This window comes from Primulina tabacum, chromosome 9 (assembly GCF_025594145.1).
Source record: "Primulina tabacum isolate GXHZ01 chromosome 9, ASM2559414v2, whole genome shotgun sequence".
Classification (NCBI taxonomy): Eukaryota; Viridiplantae; Streptophyta; class Magnoliopsida; order Lamiales; family Gesneriaceae; genus Primulina; species Primulina tabacum.
The window spans coordinates 35,253,869-35,275,923 of NC_134558.1; the positions used below are offsets into that span (position 1 = coordinate 35,253,869).

The following is a 22,055-nucleotide window of genomic DNA, read 5'->3' on the forward strand; positions in this document are numbered from 1 at the left end:
CCATAATGTCACTAAAACAATAAATTCACAAAGATTTCAAGGCCCTGAGTCTATATAGACAATTCAATTTCTATAAATTAAATTCGAGCCAATTTTTCTTTCTTTTTCAATAGGAAACAAAACATTCATTATATTAGGTAATACAACTATTGAACATTTCAATTTAATTACTTGCAAAATGAGAAGTGCTTCTAAACTTTTACACCTCACCAAATTTAAATAAATATGGCTTTAATTCAGATCAGTTCGAACCATAATCAAACAGTGTTCAAGCGATTTCATTCTTGGTCCATCGTCCATAAAAAAAATAGAAATCAAGGGGAAGCCAAATATACCGGAGGCAATGTCTCTCTCGTACACTCAAAAATATCATTATTACAAACATTATAAACGTCCAGGAATACAACTGTGAATCCAGTTGATCAAGAGTGCAATAACTGAGCTCACAAACAAAAGATAAAATCAGCTTATTGACTAGGGAAAGTAGAAGATTATGGAATCACAGCAGATGGATCGAGTACCTCGACCTCAATATCTATGCTCCATCTTCTCCTTTTCCTGGTACCACTGCACATACCTGCAAGAACAAACAATTAGAAGAGTGAACCGTGTAGTTAGACTTGCAAAATACACTCCTGTGGACGATGTGCACAGCAGTGGCAACATCAAGGTAGATGCAACCGTTCAATAAGAGACTATAATGCAAATCAAGCTTCTTCTCGCGAGATCTTCTCCCCTATATTTGACCCTGAAAGTAACATCTTATCCTTCATCGAAGATTTCCACTCCTCACAAACAGCTGAAGCAGCCAACTTCTTCCATTTCCATCAACTGGTCACCAAAGATCTACAATTTACATCACCAAATACAAAAAACGAAGATGGCGGCACAATCTCGTGAAGGTCTACCAAGAAACTGGTTTTGCAGAACTTCGAGAATCAGGACAGTTAATGATGACGTGTTTGAACTATCATTGCATGGCTTTTCTTTACATTCCCATGAATTTTACACGCGAAAAATATGTGACGTTTGGCACATAACAGACACTGTCCCAAAGTGAATCTGTATTTGATACATATCAGACACTTAAAAAGGAGGATTTTTCATTCCGTTGGCAGATAGAAAATAATGATGTTCCACATTTCTTAAGTTCAATAGTTTAATCCAAAGATAATCCATGGGCCAGGTTTCAAAGTAAACCACCTGTCTGTATAGCTCTCAACTGAAGGAAAAGAAAAAAAAAACATAACTGGAACCTGTCCCACTATAACACCCTCCAAATCTTCGGTCAAGTGATGCAAACAAATTCATATAAGCAAGTCGCTAATCACGACAACCAATGACGAATCAGATCATATTCAAAACAAATCCATCGAATTAGCAGAATCAAAAACCACAACTTTCCAGCTGCATCCAGCTGAACGTAAAACCAAATCAAACAAATTGGACAAAGTTTACGCATCACGCACCCGATCCAAGAAAATCCACAATACGTAAGGATATACTTACGAGTAGGTACCAACGAGAGGTCCCAGGAGGAGGGTGGCTCCCATCCAACTGCTCGAGAATTTGTGGCTGATCTTTCCAGGAAGATCCTTCCACAGACCCGGCATCACCTTCTGCTGGAAAGGAGACAACGCGTACACCACCGCCTTCATCCGCACAGGTTGCTTTCCCATTTCTACAAAATTCAGCGACTAGGGTTTGTGTAACCTGCAGCTAAATGCAAATTGGGAACGAGATATCGAACGGAATCGTCTATTCTCAGTTTCATAAAAGCGGAGAGAAAATTGGGCTTCTAATGGGCTGGATAATTTATGTCGATGCATGGATAACTTTGGCCTCTTTTTGGGGCCCATAAATTTAATTAACTTGAACTAAAATATTTATAAATTAATATCCATGTCTTTTTTTTTTTGTCCCCACTTACGCCAGATTGATGATTTCGAAAAATTAACAAAATAATAATTTTTTGGGATCCTCTGAATATCATAAATTAATCATTATTTAAAATTATCAATAAATTTTAATTTATATAGTTAAAAACACAAATACAAACACAAGTACAAATATGTTACCATTTCAAAACTTGTGTGTGTAGTCGTACCAGGTACAAAATAATCTTCTAGTTATATTAAATATACAACAGGAAATTTTTTTCCAATTTACAAAAATTTCATTAAGTTATATCAAATCCCACCAAATATTAATTTCGTTTTAAAATATCATTCTATCAAATACTCAAAATTAGATTTCTAATTATAAATCCCACCAAATTCCAATAAATCCATGAACCAAACATACAGATATTTTGAAGCTGGGGTTTTATTCACGGGTTTTCAAAAATCTATCACATGCATAAAAAAGAACAAAAAAAAAAGGTGGTTGCAGGTGATTTTAACCCACAAACTGTATGAATTCCTAACTTTGAAATGTGTCATCATATTCATTGGTCTCCAGTGATATTGAGATAAAGTTCATTGTTGTTCTGAACAAGACGAACTTTGAATTCTTACACCACGTTCGATTGACTCCAAAAAAATGACTTCCTAACTTTGAATTCTTTCACCACATTAGATGAACTCCATTGATATATTTTTTTACAACGAGGGTGGAGATTTGAACAAAACTCGTTTCCGGCAGGGCACAAAAAATCGAGTTATTATTATATATGAGTTCTGTTAACAATGCACATCATGTTATGTATATAGCTCATTGCAGAAGCATGACATTAAGAGTAGTGGTAAAAGAAGTAACAACGTCGGCGTGACAGATTTGATATCACCAGAGAAGTAGGAGCTCGGACAGTCTTTTTTCTGCTTGGCCCATAATGCAGATCGGCCCAAAGATCCCACAAGTCAGTCCCAGGCCCGACTTTCAGGTCATTCAGATGACCATCCACTAAATTGTGCCTGTGATTAATCTGCTTATATTCTGCTGACCTACAACTTTGCATCTTCTGCGTGTTTTTATGTCTAACTTGAGCGTTTGTGGGGATTAGTCGGAAAAACCTTCTGATACCTTTCGCACGTTTTTGCACCCTTCGCGACGACAGGTATCACGTCTTTTAGTATCATTTCGTAGTCTATAAAAAATATTTTTCAGTTTTGGTTAAAAAATTTGGAATTGAAATCGGTAACAATATGTAATCTTTTCCCAAAAATTAGTAGCAGAAACCGAAATGGCAGCAACAATCAGTATAAATTTGTCAATTTATAACAACTTAGATTATTTGATGTATTATTATAAAATTAAAATTTCATATCTACTTTATTTAAAGGGTGATTTGGCCAGTTTTGGTACGGTGATGGGTAAACACTGAACTAGTGTAAACAGACTTGCTAAATAGAGATGAGCTGCTACCCACCGCAACAAAAAAAAGCAGCAACCTATGGATCAGATTCTTCCAAGAAAGCAGAGGAGCTGCAGAGGAAGGCTAGGGCTGAGAAGTTTGTCTCTTCTTATTTGATGTTCATGTTTTTTGGGTTATTCTGTTAAAATCGTATTTTATGTTTCCCTACATTTGGGGTTGTGCAACCTGTCTCCGCTGATGAGGAAGGAAATAAGAAGGCTTGGCTTGCTAGGTTTGGGTCCATTTCCAAGCCTGTTTCGGCGGATGAAGATAAAAAGAAAGCTAGGGCAATCAGGTTCTTGTCATTCCACTCATGGCTCCTTTCTTGTGTCAATAAAACAGAGTTTAGAATAATTATGTGATGGTTTAGACCACCTCAATTCCACAGGTTTTGTAAACAATCCAGTTCATTGTCAAAAGAAAAGGGTGGAAAAGACACTGAGGAGGTAAGAGTTGGGCATTTCAATTACTCACCCATTAGTTTGATGCCATGTGTATCGCGTTGCAAAGATTAAAAAAACCTGGTAGTTAAATTTATGAAAATAACTAAAACACATTTGTTTCGATTAAATCTCCCTCACCTTCATATAAGCTGATTGCTTAATTAGTTCATAAATTGAGACAAACGTCCGATGAAAAAAGATGACAAGTCATCTAGCACAATCTTATCCGTCTCATCAAGCCATCTCCTTGTCCCAAACCCGTGCCCGTCGGCTGGATAGAGACCTTTTATCCGTTCCGTCAAAGAGATCACCTAATGCAAGCCGTGCAAAAATGAGATAATTAAAATATTTAAATGTGTGGTTACTATATCTACTTTATTTGAAGCGAGAATAAGTGTGAAATGGCCAGCATTGGTACGGTAGTAGGTAAACAGATTAATACATGTAACATGCTTTGTTATCCACAGCAGTACAAAACCAGAACAAGCATGTGGAGCCGGTTTGAAAAGCAGAGGTCAATATCTCTTCTCTCATTTTTTCTTTTCTGTGTTTCTAGCATCTTCTTCACTTTTTAACAGTCTCTTGAGTTTCGATTCTTCCTCGCGGGGTTCTCTTTTTTTGGGATTGGAAGGCTTCTACTGGGTTGGTGCTCTTCTCTTGTTTTTGTTTGTTTTCTTTGCTTTTGTTGTCTTAGTTCATTGAATGGGTTATTTAGGTCACAGTCTTTGAAAAAAAGGTCACCGTCGGTTGGTTCTGGTTCTTGCATATCAAGCATGTAAATTCAATCTCTAAAAGAAAAGCTTGTGAGGTACAGAAAATAATATGAAATCCATGAAAATAGTTGTAATCAAAGCTGAAATTCCACAAGTTGTCCTTTCACAAAATGTGAAACTGGGCTAGACATTCCAGCTCCAACATATCCAAAAAATCTGTTACATTAATAAATAAATACCTACAACAAGTAGATGATGGTGAAATTAAAATAGAGATTGAACATAGGAATAATATAATTTAAAGTATAATATGCAACCTAATCAAGAGCCATGCATAATTTCATGTCTTTATGTGCTTTGCTGCGTTCTTGAATAGTCTCGAGGGTGCTGCCGGCTAGGCAGGGTTGATGGCCTTCCATGTTTTGAACACATTCCAAACAGCTCTTGCACAATGCCCCGCAGTTGCAAGTGCATCCTCTGTTGCCTCACCAGCACTCTCTCCAAACCTGCATGTTCATCATAGATAAATCAAAGTACCATTCAAAAAATATGTGTAACTTCCCCGTCAAATCTAGGGGCGGATCTGTAGGACCAAGAGGGTGGTTGAAATATGTCGATGGGAGAGGGGTCACCTAGAATATCTCTCCGAGTCCGGCCTGAGCCTCCACAGCCTTTGCTCTGTCAGAAATATTCTCTATATGACAACTCTTACATATAATATTACAAACATCTCTAGCTTAAGTCATAATCTGCATCTGCACTTGCTAATTGCCATATAGATTTATATTTTAGGCCTAAAGGTCTAGCAAGTTAGATTCTATAAATCTTTTATGGCAATCACTTTTTTTCACGTCTACCGATGACATAGATCTCTTTCAGCGAGGAAGAAATTGGTTCAGATCTAATTACAAAATTTTATTGCATTACTAATTTTAAAAAAATTATAAATTCATTTTATTTCATTTTTATTACAATAATGACTTTTTTTTCATACTTAACATTGATAGAATTTGTTTCCCATTTTTTATTTCTTTAACATTTGTACTTGAACATATTAATTTTGATTAATACCTTTAAAACTAGCCATATATGTTGTTAACTATGTCAATTAAATTAAAAGAAATCGACGATTGTTTTATTTTGGTTTAGATTTAATTATTTTTATGCATTTACAATAAATAAATTGTGAAAAAATACATATACAAATGTAGACGCATGTTTCATTGCTTGAAAAAAAAAAAAGAAACGGTAATACGCTGCACTGCATGCCTGGGTAAACACCTCAAGAATTGAGGTGACCATACCTAGTAATAACGAAAGAAGGTATCCCTGCTGTGGGGATCCCCACAGCAATGGGTGCTGTGGAGTAAAACATACTCCACGCAAAATCAAATTTTTTTTTTGATTTTTTAAATATTTTTATATATTTTTTTATTTTGGGTCCGTGATAGGTTCACGACCCTTGCCTTTATTTCTTGTATTCAATTTTAACGACTGGCAAAAGAGGCCATGATAGGTTCCCGATCCATGCCTGTACTGAATGTGATGTCCTTAAAATCCTTTTGTTAAATTAGCATTTTTTAAATTTGTGAAACTAGGAATATATAATTTTATTGTAAAAGAATTCACATATGGGGATTTATAAATTTGATTACTTGGAGAAAATCTAGATAGAATATTTGCTCATTTTAAAGAGAATAATTAAAATATTGTAAAATAAATTTGTAATATTTGGAAATGAAAAGCAAGTAATTAGGTAATTTCGAGTCACGAAAGACCAAATCAAAATTTGACAACTCTAGACAAACTCCCACAACAAGATAACCCTCACCCAAGTGGGAATATAATTTAAAAGTATTGGAGTTTATATAAAATGTAATTAGGAGAAATATATAAATGGTATTTTGTTTTTCATAAATGATATAAAATAATGATCATCCATTTAATTCTCTCTATTGCTTTCGGATTACACTAACTCTTATTTTGATAATGGTATTTATAACTATTTAAATTTAACATTCTTTTTACATTTATTTAATAATTGATTGGGTCAAACATCTCTTTATTGCATATTTGTTCTAAACTTATTTTCTTACACTTGAAAGGAGAAACAAAACAAGGACTAGCTAATATCAATTAAAGGCACGAAAGTTGGAAACTGGAATCAGTTGCTTGTACGAGTTTTAAAAGGAAATTTGTTTACTAATAAAGGAAGTGGGCTCTATTCTGTATCTTTCCTCCAATTTAATTTCCTCAACCACTTTTTATTTTTTTTGTTGGATCAAATATATATACATTACATGTTTCCAAAGGGTTGAGAGTTTTTTTGAAACAACTAATTAAGGGTTGAGAGCTATGTACCTTAAGTAGTGGAGGTTCGAGCAATCGAGTGATTTGTTTTGTTTTAGGGAGGATTGGAGCCATCTTCTTCGACAACTTTTTGCGTCTCGCTATCGTCTTTCTGGTACTGATTCATGCTTACTCTCTTATATTTACATAGAAAAACTCTTTCGAATAGTGTTTGTTGGTTTTTCATATTTTTTTGGGTTTATAAAAGATACGTATTTGGTTGGATTATTTCATTTTGGAATATAGTATATTTTAAAAAACAAAGATATTTGTTTAGTATCAATATCCAAGGCAAAACTGTTGTCTGATTTTTCATTACTTATTTTACTAAATTTGGTGATGTTCTTATACCAAATTGCAAAGAGCAATAACACTTTATATATGTCAACAACACAATATAATATAATAAGTCAATAAAATTGTATTTTACAAATATATTCTTCTTGCAAGTGTTTATGTTCACGTTTTTATGTGAAAACCTTATTTTTGTTCCTTTTTTTTCAGAGAACCCGCACATGCAATTTATCCACCACAACCGTTGTTCACTTTTTGTATGTAAAAATCTTATTTTTTATGAAGCATATTTGTTGTGTAGAAAATACCAATTTTTGGGAAAGTATGTGTCTTTCCACAATTATTTTCTTCTTTTTACACATTATTTTATGCTTGAATTCCAATACCTATTTATATATACTATTTGTTTTGATTCAATAAGAACATGAGATATGTAAATTTCAAGGGTTCGGAGATACCAATTTTTTGGGATATGGACATTTGTCCTATCCCAAAAAGCATATCAATACCCCGGATAAAACAATACATTGAGAAAGAACTGCGAAGCTTAGGATACAATTGATCAATATTCATTTGTAGATATGTTGAAAATAACAAAGTTTCCGAAAAAGTTATTGGGCAACTAAAATTATGTGGCATGATGATAACTGAAATCGATAATGGTATAAGGATTTTGATTTGGAGATATATTTTTCTTTTGAATCTAATCTTTTTAATATTATTATTATATGTTTTATTTATTTTTTGTGAATTTGTGTTCATTTTAATATTATTTATGCATTTTATTTCTTGTTAATATACTTTCAATTTAGTATTGTTTGTGTAAGAAATATACCATAGAAAAGATGATGATTGTTGATATACCAGCATGGTGGGTTGGTGAGGATAGGCAGCAGATTCCTGGAAACTGCATGTTGATTTCGGATAATTATGAATTTTCCTCTATATTACGTAGGCTGAAAATGAAAAGTTCAACATCTTATTGGCGCATCATAAGGTATTGCCAGTTGTTTCGTCCCCCTTTACATGTGTTGCAGGTAAAATTTGTGTATTCGATTGCCTACTAAACGGGTATGCGCTGCTGTCATAGTTGTTGTAGCCAGATGCAGAACCAGAGTTTTAGTTAGGAGGTTAAAAAAATTTATTGATCAATGGACATCTATGTTATATTATATTATATGATGAATTTTAATTCGACTCATGTCCTTATGCTCCAATGATATCAATTATTTATTAAATTGTTGTTCTACTTATACATTTGATGCAGTGGTTGTCAATTTGTGTCCATTTTATGAAAATGTATCCTTATCAAATGAGATTTCTTTCTGGGATTGATATATTGGTATGATTAGGATGAATCCAAAGATTTAGTTCATTTGTTTAGATAGATTATGTTATATTTATTGTTCTAAATAAGTTTATTACTATCAAAGATATTTCCATTGCAATCGAGGTGCATTTATTTATTTTTACGATGAAACCCCTCCAACCCAAAAATCTTAGCTTTGTCCATAATGTTGAGAAAATAGAAATTCACGTCGATTGCAATGACAATTGCTTTGGTAGTAAAGAACTTATTTAGAACAACAAATATAACATAATCTATCTAAACAAATGAACTAAATCTTTGGAGCCACTCTAATCATATCAATCCCACAAAAAAATCTCACTTGATGAGGATACCGTTTCATAAAATGGACACAAATTCACAACCACCGCATCAAATGTATAAGTAGAACAACAATTTGATAAATAATTGATATCATTGGAGAGTAAGTACATGAGTCAAATAAAATTCATAATATGATGTACCATATATGTCTATTGATCAATAATTTTTTTTAACCTCCTAACTAAAATTCTGGTTCTGCCTTTGGCTACAACTATGGCAGTGGCGCATCCCCATTTAGTAGGCTTTCGAATACTCAACTTTTACCTGCGGCACACGTAAGGGGGGACGAACCAACTGGCAATGTTTTAGGATGTGCCAATAAGATGTTGAACTTTTTCATCTTCAGCCTATGTAATATAGAGACAAATTCATCATTATCCGAAATCAGCATGCAGTTTCCGGGAATCTGCTGCCTATTCTTACCAACCCACCATGGTGGTGTATCAATAATCATCCTCTTTTCTACGGTATATTTCTTACCTAACCAAATAATACTAAATTGAAAGTAAATAAAATACATAATAAATAATATTAAAATGAACGCACGTTCACAAGAAATGAAATAAAACATATAATAATATTAAAAAGAGTAAAGTCACAAGAAAAATGTATTCCCAAATCAAAATCGCTATACCATTATCGATTTCAGTTTGTCATGCCGCATAATTTTAGTTGATCAATGACTTTTCGGAAACTTTGTTATTTTTAACATATCCACAAATGAATATTGGTCTATTGTATTCTAAGTTTCGTAGTGTCTTTTCTATATTTGTTTTATCTGGGGTATTGATATTTTTTTTTGGGATCGGACAAGTGTTCATATCCCAAAAAATTGGTATTTCCGCATCTTTGAAATATACATGTCTCATGTTCCTGCTGAATTAAAACAAATAGTATATATAAATATACTTATCCCAAAAATTGGTATTTTCTATACCACATATGTGCTTCATAAAAAATAAGATTTTTACCTACAAAAAGTGAACAACGATTCTGGTGGAGAAATTGTCGGCTGTGCGGGTTCTCTGAAAAAATGGAACAAAAATAATGTTTTCGCATGAAATGTGAACAGAAACACTTGCATGAAGAACATATTTGTAAAATATAATTTTATTGACTTATTATATTATATTGTGTCGTTGACATATATAAAGTGTTATTCCTCTTTGCAATTTGGTATAAGAACAGTTTAGTAAATTAAGTAGTAATCATTTTCTTGAAAAATCAACAACAGTTTTGGCTTGGGATATTGACACTAAACAAATGCGTTTGTTTTTTAATAAAAGCAATTATTTTTTTCATATTATTTTCATTATTCCAACTTCATAAATTAAACCTTCGATGTGCAATCTTTTCTAAATAATATTGTTTTTATTCAATTTATAATATTAGGATCGGATATATGTTTAGATGTTGTGAATAAATATTTTAAAATTAATTCAATTACAACTTGAGGTGGACTAAATAGTAGTTAGCCATTTATGCATTTTTCTTAATCGGCTCAACCACAATAGATGACTAAGGTGCGGAAGAGGTCCGGCTAGATTAGATGAACATGTAGATATTCAAGTTAAACGATGAATGCATACAGATATAGATTTATGCATTTTTCTTAATCGGCTTGACCACAATAGATGACTAAGGTGCGGAAGAGGTCCGGCTAGACTAGATGAACATGTAGATATTCAAGTTAAACGATGAATGCATACAGATATAGATGAGTGAACATATGGTGATCAACTAGAAGTAAATACCACAAGATATTATGGAACTTCAAAGGCAAACTTCTTCTACGTATCTTCTTTTTCCACTTATAAAGGAATGCACTAAAAAATTTTGAATTATACAACCCTTTTACAAACTCACTTCAATCTAGGACTTATTACACTTATTAAACTGGATTCTTAGCATCTGAAACAACAAACAATCTGTTGAACCCTCACTCCAAACAGAAATACAAAACAACTCTTATAGCTTGAACAACTAGAGTCGTTAAGGTAGCATTGAATGATCCTAAAATGATCAGATGTAGAAAATCAGCCAGTGCAAGGTTAGATAATGAAAGCTTTGAGTAGTCAAAATTTTTGCAGATTGTGAATGCTTATGATAAATCGGTCTTGGTAACATTCTTCACTCTTGAATCTGCATATTTATACTGGTGCTTTTTCAATGGTGAAGTCCTTTCCTACAATCAATTGTATTAGGATACAACATTAAATCAAGTTGTCTTTTGTCTTATTTCTCTTTATAATACGCCATAATAATTGCATCTTGATTTGCGTCCAAACGAGGTAATAAACGGTTTATGAAAAGTTGATTAATGATAGAGAAATATTATGCAAATATCTGTGTGTTATTAGATGACATTCTTGCCAACTGAAGATGGTTTTTTTAATTGAATTTTCCAATGATCTTCTCAAAATTCAAGCATGATGTATGTGGTTTCACATGCTCGCCGGTTGGACGTAGCAAGGCAACTAGAGTTTCAATTTGTAGAGCGGTTGGACTTCTCAGATAGATAGCACAAAAGTCCAACTTGTATCTTGGGTGAAAAGATGTTCGGCTTGACTTCCTGGTATCCAACTGGAGGTCCACAAATACAAATAAATAGCAGCTAGATCCGAAAATAGCTCGACACTGTTTATTATCACCAAAACAAAGACATTTTCAATAGAGCAATTTTTCTTTTTTTGGTGATGACAAAACTAAGCTGTTAGTCAGAGAAATACAGGTAAATAAGAAAAACATTGAAACAGAAAAATGCATTTCATTGATAGAATGAAATTACATTGTTATAGAGATCTATCTTCAAGAAATATAAAAAAAATATTAATACATCTACAAGAAAGCAAGAAATCCTATCTAAAAGTTTTATGTTGAGAATGAGATGGTTTGTACGGACCACTGCCTCTACCATTACTACTTCCACCAATGCCACCAGCACCAACACCTCTATCACCTCCTCTTTTTTAGTGTTCCTGAACCTTATTTCTTCTCGCTTCCTCTTATTTTTGTCTCAACTCTTCTTCTCTTTTACGTTGTTCTTTCCTTTTTTTGATATCACTACACTGAATGTAGTCGAAAATTTCTCGGATTTGGCCGCCAAGGGTACTTTGTGCATTGTCTATGCTGGCCTCGAGAGCTTCGAGCAAATGATATCTGGGCCGTTAGAACAATGTTAAATCGATTTGTATAGTGCCTCACTGTCTCAAGCTGTTTAAAGTTGTGAGCAACTGAGGCAGAGAGAGATGAGATCTGCTTTAACATTTGACTATTAAAATCGGCAAGGTAAGAAGTGGAATCATTCTATTGGTTCTTGAAGTTGAAGCTATCCATTTTATTGTTAAAAGATTCCACCTGAGAAAAGATGTAGAAGTAATGAAGTATGCAGTGTCTTTTTTCTCTCTTTCCTCAAGATCGTAAGAGGTTTCAACCTCAAAAGATCGAGGCTCTGGCTGGTATTGTTGGGAATCAAGATGGGCAACAACAATGATCTTAGTGTTGGATGGGATGAAAGGCCAATCTTTGTGTCCAATAGATTGATATCCAGCCTCTGCAGACAATGTATTGGATGAACTTGCAACAAAAGTGCTGATACGAGTTATTTTATCTTTTGTAAGAATGTGGACATCAGCTTCCATATCTGCAGATTGATTGTCTGTCTGCATGTCAGGATGGGTAGTGAAGTCAAATTCGGATAGAGACTTCACCACATCATCCACTGAAGTTAAGGGCACCTCTGGGAGATGTCCCATATGAGATGAAGACGGTGGTGGATAGGCATGGGTGGTGTCTGCGGTCTCCATCTGTGCTTTTCCTCTGGATGGGTTCTCAAAGAAACCAAATAGGTGATAAAATTTGGGAATTGAAATCTCTGGCTGCTGTGAATATGTGTCAGCTTTATTTTGAGGGAGTTCATCCACAGATGATTTCTCCTAGCTTGGGTTGGAATATCTCCTAGCTTATGTTCGAGGTTCTAGATATTCTTTAAATTCTACATTTACATATTTTTCTGAAGAATGATTCGGTAATCTTGTTGCAGTTATAGATTTAGAATATATTTTTGGAATGGATTAATGTGTCGATTGTTTTGTTTTTGGAGTTACTTGGAAAATCCTTTGTTAGCTTAATGTTAGCTGTTTATAATGGAAGAGAATCTATGGAACCTGCATCATATTATCATTTATTTTTATTTTGGGAGGGGAAAATTATGAAAACAAAACCAAACAGATTGTAAATCCTATGGCTTATGTTAGCTCAATAAGCTGTTTATTGTCTTTCGCTTGAACCTACATCATGCCGACCTACCATTTAGCTGTGGTAGATATTCACCAGCATAGGTGTTTGTCAATAAAATTGTGTTCCACTTCGCGTTCCATCCATGTAGAGAGAATGGACCATGTCCTTCACAAAATATGTTGTGCACTAGTTATTTGCTATCTGCATTATCATAGGTGACAAATGCCTGATTCGCAATTGGATTTGTCCTTGCCGCATAAACATGTTGAATTCATGAAAACACACATCGTGGACACTTTTAGTGCCACAATGTCTGTCTTATCGAAACCAGGAAACGTCTCTCAAGTATGGGTATCCTAAGATTCAGGAAACTTACACTCAATTGGTAGTGTTTTTTGTTTTCCTGGTGTGTTCCTCATATCCATTTCTCCGGAGGATGACATGCAAATCCTGTTTGTTTACTCACCAATTTCGCATACCCCGTTATATTTCTCAGCCATTTATAACTTTTGGTTACTTGTCTGTCTGGTTCTCTCTTTCAATTCACTGGGTCACAAAATGCTACTGAGAGTGGTTACTGGGTTTCAATCTCTAAGAAATGCAGTGAAGTTGGTTCCAGATGGTGGACGGCTATGGGCATACGCCTTGCGTTGAAACCGGAGTTTCAAAGATTTGCATTTGATGTTGTGTCGGCTTTATCATCACATTCTTGCCGCAAACTGCCAGAAGCATTATGGATATGTATGTCAAGAATATTCATAAGGATGTTCTTCCAAATTTATGATATAAAGCTTTTTCTCTTCTTTTGCACTATTCTGTTATTATTAGCTGCGAGTTAGTCTAGCTAAACCCTGTATTTTCGGCCCAAAATATGTATCATCACAAATTACATTGTTACATATTAAAACTTTTAAATTTTAAAACCAACACTTCTAAATTCATAATTCACAGTATGGAGACCAAAAGAACACCTGTAAAATGCTGAACTATAATCAATCAATTCAAGCAGCTTGTGGCACGTTCATGAATTATTAAACAATTTAGTATATGATCGTGATCTTGAATTATTAAACAATTTAGTATGTCTCGTGGATTTTATATATTTTTACTTTGAATTCAAATAATTACATAATATAATATATAAACTTATACATGAATTTAGATAATTACATGAGCAAAGAGTAACATTTTGTACAGAAGTACTGATATTTGTTTGCTAAAAAAAAAGTAGTCATCTTTTCTGAAATAAAACTATTATCTCAGCATGGTTGGGAATTAAATGAGAATGAACTTAAATGGAACCTCTTTTTATGCATGGGATCCAAGTGTATGGCCACCGCAATTCAAGTTACACCAATTTCTGTCGTACTCTTCCCACAAATGACCTCATTTTTCGGCTAACATAGTACTCAAAACCAAATAATTTCAAAAGAAAACTAATAATTATTATTTGACAATAATAAATTCCCAAACAAACGAATAAAAATGATCACCATAGTGTTTAAAGAAATATTTTTCCTGTTTCTTGAAAATATATTATGATATTAGTAAAGAATCCAAGAAAAGAAATTTAAGACTTTACACAATTTGGATTGATGGAATAAATAAATTTCAGCTAAGGCATTTCCATTTTGCTTTCCATCTTTTAGGCTTATTCTTCTCCCTCATCATGATCATGTCTCTCTTCTCCAACTCCTGCCTTCAGGTCCGCTGTCTCTCCGTCTCCCTATTTCTATACACAAGCACATTCAAAATATAGCATTCAATTAAGATGCATAATTTTCATGCATTCTTTCTCTGTGTTCTTATACGCGTGCAAAATGATACAAAGTGATCAAGAAGTTTATTGAACCGTATTTCATTTTTGAAGCCAAGAAATATATGTAGAAGGAAAAGATAATTCTTTTTTATGGTTTTGATTTATGTTAACAGATACACATGTACACAGGAAAATCTTTTCCGCCTTTTAGATTAGATGTTTTAACTCTGTGATTGTGGGAGTTCTTCATTTTTATGCTTCATAATATGTCTCTAGTTTCTTAATAATCTATTCATGAATATCAAGTTTGATGGGATTTGTTTCATTTACCTTTTTTATTTTGGTTGGCAGGTTGGATTTTGAAATGCGATATTGAAATTGAAATTAACTCGCATGCTGTGATGGTGTGACTTCTTCGTTTGTGCTCTTCTTTACTCCGATTAGCTAAGAAAATTCCCATTTTGGGTTGTCTAGATTTGTTAGTGACAGATATAAGAGGAAAAAGTTTGGTGATTTTCTCGTTGGACTTGGAAAGATAAAAAATAGAAGCAATAAAGGATTGAAATTTAAAATTTAAGATAAAGATTGGTTATATGGGTTATCTGAATTCAGTGTTGCCACAATCAACAAACCAAATCCATGTTGATGATGCCCCTGTCAGTGGCGGCGGCCTCAGGTTTTTTTATTCTTCTCTTAGCCGTTCTATTTATTGTTTTTGAAATTTTTGCCATTTTCTTGCCAAAGCCCTAAATCAAGAGTGACCCCAAAATACTGGTTAGTTTGGCTGGTTTGAATTGGGACCTACAGCTGTATGTGCGCATGTGTATAGTATTTATGCAATAATTTGCACGATCTTGTTCTAAATTTGAACTTGCAGTTGTGCTTTGTGTGTGATAGATTAATTATATGGAGGTGATAAATTTCTATTGCCTTTTTGTTTGGCTTGTGTGTCAATCTTGAGTTTGGTAAGTTAAAAGTGGTCGGTGGCTTTGTTCGGTGTCGTCTTATTTGGTATACTTTGATTTATTGTTTTGAAAACCTCGGTCGGGTCGGCTTAGAATCGGGGTTTGTTTTCACGCGTCAGAATTTTGGTCATTGAGTTTTCAAAGCATGCGCCATGAGGCAGCATTTAATTGCTTATTTCTGATAATGGAAACTCCTATTTGGGCTGTGTTTGTCAATGTTCGTGTGCGGATACCGTTGAGATCACCCTGTCTGCTAAGTAAAAAACTTATAAAACTAATTTGTAGTTTTTGACACTGTATTATCGTTTCTTTAAATATTGTTGATAACGTAAATCTAACAAGGAAAATGGTCTTGTTTTTTGTAACTGTTTAAATTGGTATAATATAGTGGTTATAGTTTACAAGCATTATGATTTGTTCATTGAGATTTTTCTTTTTAGTTTCTTAAATTTGTTCATTATTGAAGTTTGTGGTTTCGAGGATATTGGTGATATTTCCATTGCACCAATGAAGAAAAGATCATGTGCAATGCTGTGAAACTTTGATATATCATACCTTCTTGCAGTCACAATGGAAAATTCAGCTATGGATACTCAAGTTTTCCAGGTAAAAGATCTTCAATGGAGGATTTTTACGACACGAGGATTGATGGTGTGGAGGGAGAGGTGGTTGGTCTCTTTGGAGTGTTTGACGGTCTCTCTCTCTCTCACACACACACGCACGCACACACAAACAGGCACACACCACATTCTAGGCGCTGGCTCATACATGCTGTGTTCTTTGCATGGGTTAAAGTTTTGGGAAAAGAACCCATTCTTTTGTCCATGGTTTATGGAACCCATAAAGTTGTCCTCGAATTCAACATTTTAAAGCTTTCACAGAGCTTGGATGTGGTCGAATGTGATTTTCTCTTTCACTCTGCATTTCATTTCAGCATGAAACTTGAAACATTATATACTGGGAAGCGAAGGTCTTGTTGGTCTGCTGGGTCCACCCATGTCATAAAAATCAAGAGCAGAAGAAAGAAACTTTGCCGAGTCCTACGTAATCTATGTACCTATAAAAGTGTGAATCACTCATTTGTTTTCCAATTGTGAAAAGACATAAATGTCTTCTTTGTTAATATGAATTCAAAAAATCATATAAGGATATATATGTAAAATTGCAACAAATACTAATAAATTATCATTACAACATACATTGATTGTAGTAATTTATACCATTTCATCTATATATATATACCTATAAAAGTGTGGATCACTCATTTGTTTTCCAATTGTGAAAAGACATAAATGTCTTCTTTGTTAATATTAATTCAAAAAATCTATATACCTATAAAAGTGTGGATCACTCATTTGTTTTCCAATTGTGAAAAGACATAAATGTCTTCTTTGTTAATATGAATTCAAAAAATCATATAAGGATATATATGTAAAATTGTAACAAATACTAATAAATTATCATTACAACATACATTGATTGTAGTAATTTATACCATTTCATCTATATACCCATAAAAGTGTGGATCACTAATTTGTTTTCCAATTGTGAAAAGACATAAATGTCTTCTTTGTTAATATGAATTCAAAAAATCATATAAGGATATATATGTAAAATTGTAACAAATACTAATAAATTATCATTACAACATACATTGATTGTAGTAATTTATACCATTTCAATAATAAAATATAACTCCTATATTAATTTTAACAAATACTTGATCTTTATACTACATTTAAATGTTTTATTTTTTTAATTCTCTCTCTACATTTTTTTAATGATTTTATTATAATTTTGTAATTATATTTTTATTGCAATTTCTAATTAAGTAATAAATAAATTATAGTATTACAAGAAGATATATAAAAAAATTTAACTATATGTCCAATTGTAGAATAACATGATAAATATAAAATAATATGATAATGTGAAGTTTAATACTAACATATTTTATGGGTTTTTAAACAAAGAATTGAAAGTAAATAGTTTAATAAATTTATTAGAAGAATTTATATCAATAATTATGAATGTCAATATGTTAATAATATCATAAAATATGAAGCACTTGGAAAAATTTGGAGAGTTTGACTATATTAAGAAAAGTAAAGATTTTAGTAGCACTTTTATAAAAGATTATACATACGACAAATTTATAAATTCAGTACACAAAAATTTGGTGATATTTGAAATATCTACTCCTATAGGAGTATGGATGATAGACAAAGTTTTGAATAGATATTCGGTAATAAAAAATACATTAGAGAAATAATATTTTCTTCATACATAATTCTTACAAAAATATTAAAAGAATAGATTTTTTTAATAAATCTACACAATCATTAAATACATGAAGATCATAATAATGTTTTTATTTTTTAATAGAAACTTGCAACATAAGAAACTTTGAAAATAATGTTACATAAAAATTGAATAAATAATTGATAATAAAAATATATTAGAGAAATAACATTTTCTTGATACATAATTCTTAGAAAAAATATTAAATGAATAGTTTAATTAAAAAAATAATTAAAAATATTAAAAGATTATATATTTAATTAAGTGTAAAAAGAATAACAAAATTTTTCATTGTAAATTTTCTACTATTCCCATAAATTATGTGTTGTTAGATTAATTGCATGAAAATTTTTTAAACAATCATTAAATACATGAAGATCATAATAGACATTTTTATTTTTTAATAGAAACTTGCAATATAAGAAACTTTGAAAATAATTTTACATAAAAATTGAATTGATATTTGATAATAAAAATACATTAGAGAAATAACATTTTCTTGATACATAATTCTTAGAAAAAATATTAACATAATATATTTTTTAATTTTAAAAAATAATTAAAAATATTAAAAAACTATATATTTAACTATTATACTTATAAAAGTGTAAAAAAAATAACAAGATTTTTCATTGTTAAAAGCAAATATTTTTTAAAAAGTTTATTCACCGCATCTAAATTTTTTCCTGATCTCAACAATATACAATCACTAAACACATAAAAATACGTAATATATATATATATATATAATTGTAATCGATGGCTTAATGAAAAATATAAATTATATACTTTTTAAAAAATTATTCATTAACTAATGTATATGAAAATTAATTTATCTATGATATATAATTCTAAAGCAAAAGATAAAAAAGTTTTGTAGGAGGATAAATAATATTTAAATTGAATAATATATGTTATATTTTATTATCAATATTATTATTTCATTAGTTTTGATAATATTTTGATGAGTTGGTTACAAATATTTTAAATTGATAATTATTTGTCCTTAGTGTGCTTCACTTATATAAATTATTATTTATGCATTTATAAAATCCATAAATTGGTTGATTTTTAGGTTATTATACCTTATACGTGGTGCTTAGATATATATGTTTTCAAAATTTGTTTCATTTCAATTCGTTCTATATATCATGCTCATTATAATTTATTATATAACATAAAATTAATTGCTTGAATTTTAATTCGAGAAATGATTTTGAAAGTAAGGTATATAAGTTTTTAATTAATTTATTCGTCTAATATGACAAAAGACTAAACCAATATAAATAAAAAAATGATTAAAATTATTTTTAAAAAAAATCATATTTTAATTTTTTTAAAATAATTAATATTCACGTGCTTCTTGCTAGTATTTAAAATGAGTACATAAAAGACTTACCTTTGGAGATTGTTTTGACATAGATTGCCTTTTCAAATAAACCCTTTGAACTTGTTTCTTCTTTTCTGCCTTTAGCTTAGCGACGCTTGGCCTGTAAAGAATCACGGTTCTACCGATCTGCCCAACGACGAACCAGTTGATAATAAGTGGCAAAAATGTTATATGCTACAGCTATCAAAATTAATTTTTTCATTAGTATAATAATATAATCGGTTAAAGGATGCATAAAATGAGTTTGCCATAGAGTTTACTCGAAACAAAGTGTCAGTAATAATGAATTCATTAAAATTTACACATTTATGCTATGGAGTTGAAGACAAATTTCTCGCACCGAAGGTCTCTGTTTCACTACCATATGACTTAATGATAATTCCATAAGTTTCGTGAACAGTTGCTGTCTTGTTTGTTGCATCATGTCAGAATTTTTTGGAATTTTCATTATTTGTTTTTGCTGTCTGAGAGATGGATGGTTTGGAGCCTTTATTTACATAATGTACCAATTTTTTTTGTTATTTAGGTCATGGGGGAGCTCGAGCTGCAGAATATGTCAAGCAAAACCTTTTTAGCTATCTGATCAGGCACCCAAAGTTTATTTCTGACACCAAATCTGGTATAGGTATGTGATTGTATTGCTGCAATGTTTATGACTTAACGCTCTATAGGTCAATTTTTACTCGCTTTTACCTCATGTTTTCTGTATGTTTCCCTTTACAGCTGATGCATACTGTCATACAGACTCAGAGTTCCTGAAATCAGAAAACAATCAGCATAGGGATGCTGGGTCAACTGCCTCCACCGCAATCCTTGTTGGGGACCGTTTGTTGGTAGCAAATGTTGGGGATTCGAGGGCTGTTATTTCCAGGGTTGGCAAGGGTAAGACAGACTAGCATTCTTTTTTTAATCAATCTCTTTTCGACGACTTGAAACAAACTCAACCAAAAATTTCTTTACATCAATGCTGAGTTTAAAACCTGAAATCAGGAGCCATAAATATATCGAACTATAAGATATGTCATACTGTTGGATCAGCTGATTAGCCATAAATCTTCTTATTTCGTTACTCCGAGATATTCTCTGGAGTATATTGTATGATTTGATTAGATTTTTATTTATATCTTGCAGCCATTGCTGTCTCTCGAGATCACAAACCAGACCAAACAGATGAGAGGCAGCGAATTGAAGATGCTGGAGGTTTTGTGATGTGGTCAGGTAGAAAAAGATGGTCATGTTCTATTCATCCGAGGTTTCTGCGGAATGTCGTGTCATTATTTTTTGGCTTTCTTTTCTTTGGATATTGCCTGTAGGAACTTGGAGAGTGGGAGGAGTGCTGGCAATATCTCGAGCATTTGGTGATAGACTGTTGAAGCAGTATGTGGTTGCTGATCCAGAAATTAGGGTATGGTGTAAGAATTTTGGTGAAAAAATGTATACATATAGGATAAAATTGACACTGTTGAAGCAGTATGTGGCCATTTCTCGAGAATTTTTAGCATATTATAGTATGTTCTCTGTTGAAAAGAAATCTGAAAAAATCATTCTGCCTATATAGGAAGCTGCAGACGAAATCCAATATCTAACCAACAATATCATTGATTGAATTCTACAGGAGGAAAAAGTTGATGACACCCTCGAGTTTCTTATCCTCGCGAGTGATGAACTTTGGGACGTAGTAACGAACCAGGTGACACTTTAGAAATTTTGATTCTTGAAGGCAACGAATGACTGAGTAGTTTTAGTCAAATATCTTTTTATAAAATAACATTCTCACGTGTATTTGAAAACATTCAAATAAAAGAAGGTTGTTGGTATTTCAGTTGGTGGAGTGGGGGGATCATGGATTTTGACAGTGCAAAACTTGTATTTTTAGAAATAACTCAAATTTTAATAATTTTGGGAGAGTGATTTGATTCCCGTAACTCGCTCCCTTATGGATAACGCATATATTTGATGTCCTCACCTTGATTCAGGCACAAGTATTCAACTTTTTCGGTTATATATCATTTTTTTCCCAGGAAGCCGTTTCCATGACTAAACCGATCCAAGAACCTGAAGAAGCAGCAAAACGGCTGATGCAGGAAGCATATAAGAGAGGCAGCGCTGACAACAACCGTTGTTGTGGTCCGGTTTCTTGCTAACCATCCCGAACCCTCAAATAATAACTCTGGTTTAAATTGAAAATATCTCCGGCTCGGTTTGTGCCAACTCTATTTAAAAAGTGATTTAGACCTGAAGAATGTGCGACCCTAGATTTCCCACTTAACGAGTAACTCTTAAATTTGAAGTGACGTTTTTAGAGCCTTGGGTATATCTTTATCTGGTTCTTGCTGCCACATTTTTCTTCGAGGTTGTGTGCTCTCTTTCTTCTATATCTTTCATCCACTGTTAATACGAGACGGTAAATCAAGTATGTAACAATGTGTTATAAACAGATGGTATTAAGTACTAAAATATGACTAATGATTTTTTTTACTTTTGAAAAATCTAATAATTTATTACTATTTTACCTCAATATCTTCAATATACGACAAATATCACAAACGCAGAAATCATTCTCATAGCTCCGGCAAGA

At 32.4% G+C, this 22,055-nt stretch overlaps 2 protein-coding genes, 1 long non-coding RNA gene and 1 pseudogene across 7 annotated transcripts; 3 read left to right on the forward strand and 1 right to left on the reverse strand.

The window, feature by feature from the left end:
• Positions 1-254: 254 nt before the first annotated feature.
• Positions 255-1,797, reverse strand: LOC142555551 (cytochrome b-c1 complex subunit 8-like). The gene is made up of 2 exons (XM_075666461.1): positions 1,510-1,797; positions 255-577 (listed from the first exon to the last, which is right to left on the reverse strand). Exons 1-2 carry the CDS (start codon positions 1,677-1,679, stop codon positions 529-531), a joined length of 219 nt encoding a protein of 72 aa, XP_075522576.1. The 5' UTR covers positions 1,680-1,797; the 3' UTR covers positions 255-528.
• On the forward strand, positions 489-1,249 carry LOC142555552 (uncharacterized). The gene is made up of 2 exons (XR_012822431.1): positions 489-608; positions 658-1,249. It is a non-coding gene; the product is annotated as an uncharacterized LOC142555552 (long non-coding RNA).
• Positions 1,798-2,427: 630 nt separating the features above from the next.
• LOC142555554 (uncharacterized) lies at positions 2,428-15,395 on the forward strand. Of its 5 annotated transcripts, XM_075666465.1 has the most exons (8): positions 2,431-3,055; positions 3,281-3,449; positions 3,522-3,647; positions 3,741-3,798; positions 4,263-4,309; positions 6,917-6,972; positions 14,712-14,767; positions 15,173-15,395. In XM_075666465.1, the coding sequence occupies exons 2-8, from the start codon at positions 3,352-3,354 to the stop codon at positions 15,182-15,184; spliced, it is 453 nt and encodes a 150-aa protein (XP_075522580.1). In that variant the 5' UTR covers positions 2,431-3,055; positions 3,281-3,351; the 3' UTR covers positions 15,185-15,395. The 5 variants fall into 5 exon arrangements, with proteins under 5 accessions (XP_075522578.1, XP_075522580.1, XP_075522579.1 ...); XM_075666464.1 differs by lacking the exons at positions 14,712-14,767; positions 15,173-15,395 and adding an exon at positions 11,902-12,214 and having other exon boundaries at positions 2,437-3,055; XM_075666463.1 differs by lacking the exons at positions 14,712-14,767; positions 15,173-15,395 and having other exon boundaries at positions 2,428-3,055; positions 6,917-7,353.
• Positions 15,181-21,914, forward strand: LOC142555553 (putative protein phosphatase 2C 59; annotated as a pseudogene).
• The last annotated feature ends 141 nt before the right edge of the window (positions 21,915-22,055 follow it).

Bases quoted from the DNA above. Each gene is read 5' to 3' on its own strand.
- LOC142555554 (XM_075666463.1), top strand. From the start codon at position 3,352: ATGAGCTGCTACCCACCGCAACAAAAAAAAGCAGCAACCTATGGATCA. The intron at 3,648-3,740 runs GTTCTTGTCATT...TCAATTCCACAG, and splicing joins AAGAAAGCTAGGGCAATCAG to GTTTTGTAAACAATCCAGTT. The intron at 3,799-4,262 runs GTAAGAGTTGGG...TGTTATCCACAG, and splicing joins GTGGAAAAGACACTGAGGAG to CAGTACAAAACCAGAACAAG.
- LOC142555551 (XM_075666461.1), bottom strand. From the start codon at position 1,679: ATGGGAAAGCAACCTGTGCGGATGAAGGCGGTGGTGTACGCGTTGTCT. The intron at 578-1,509 runs GTAAGTATATCC...TTGTTCTTGCAG, and splicing joins CCTCTCGTTGGTACCTACTC to GTATGTGCAGTGGTACCAGG.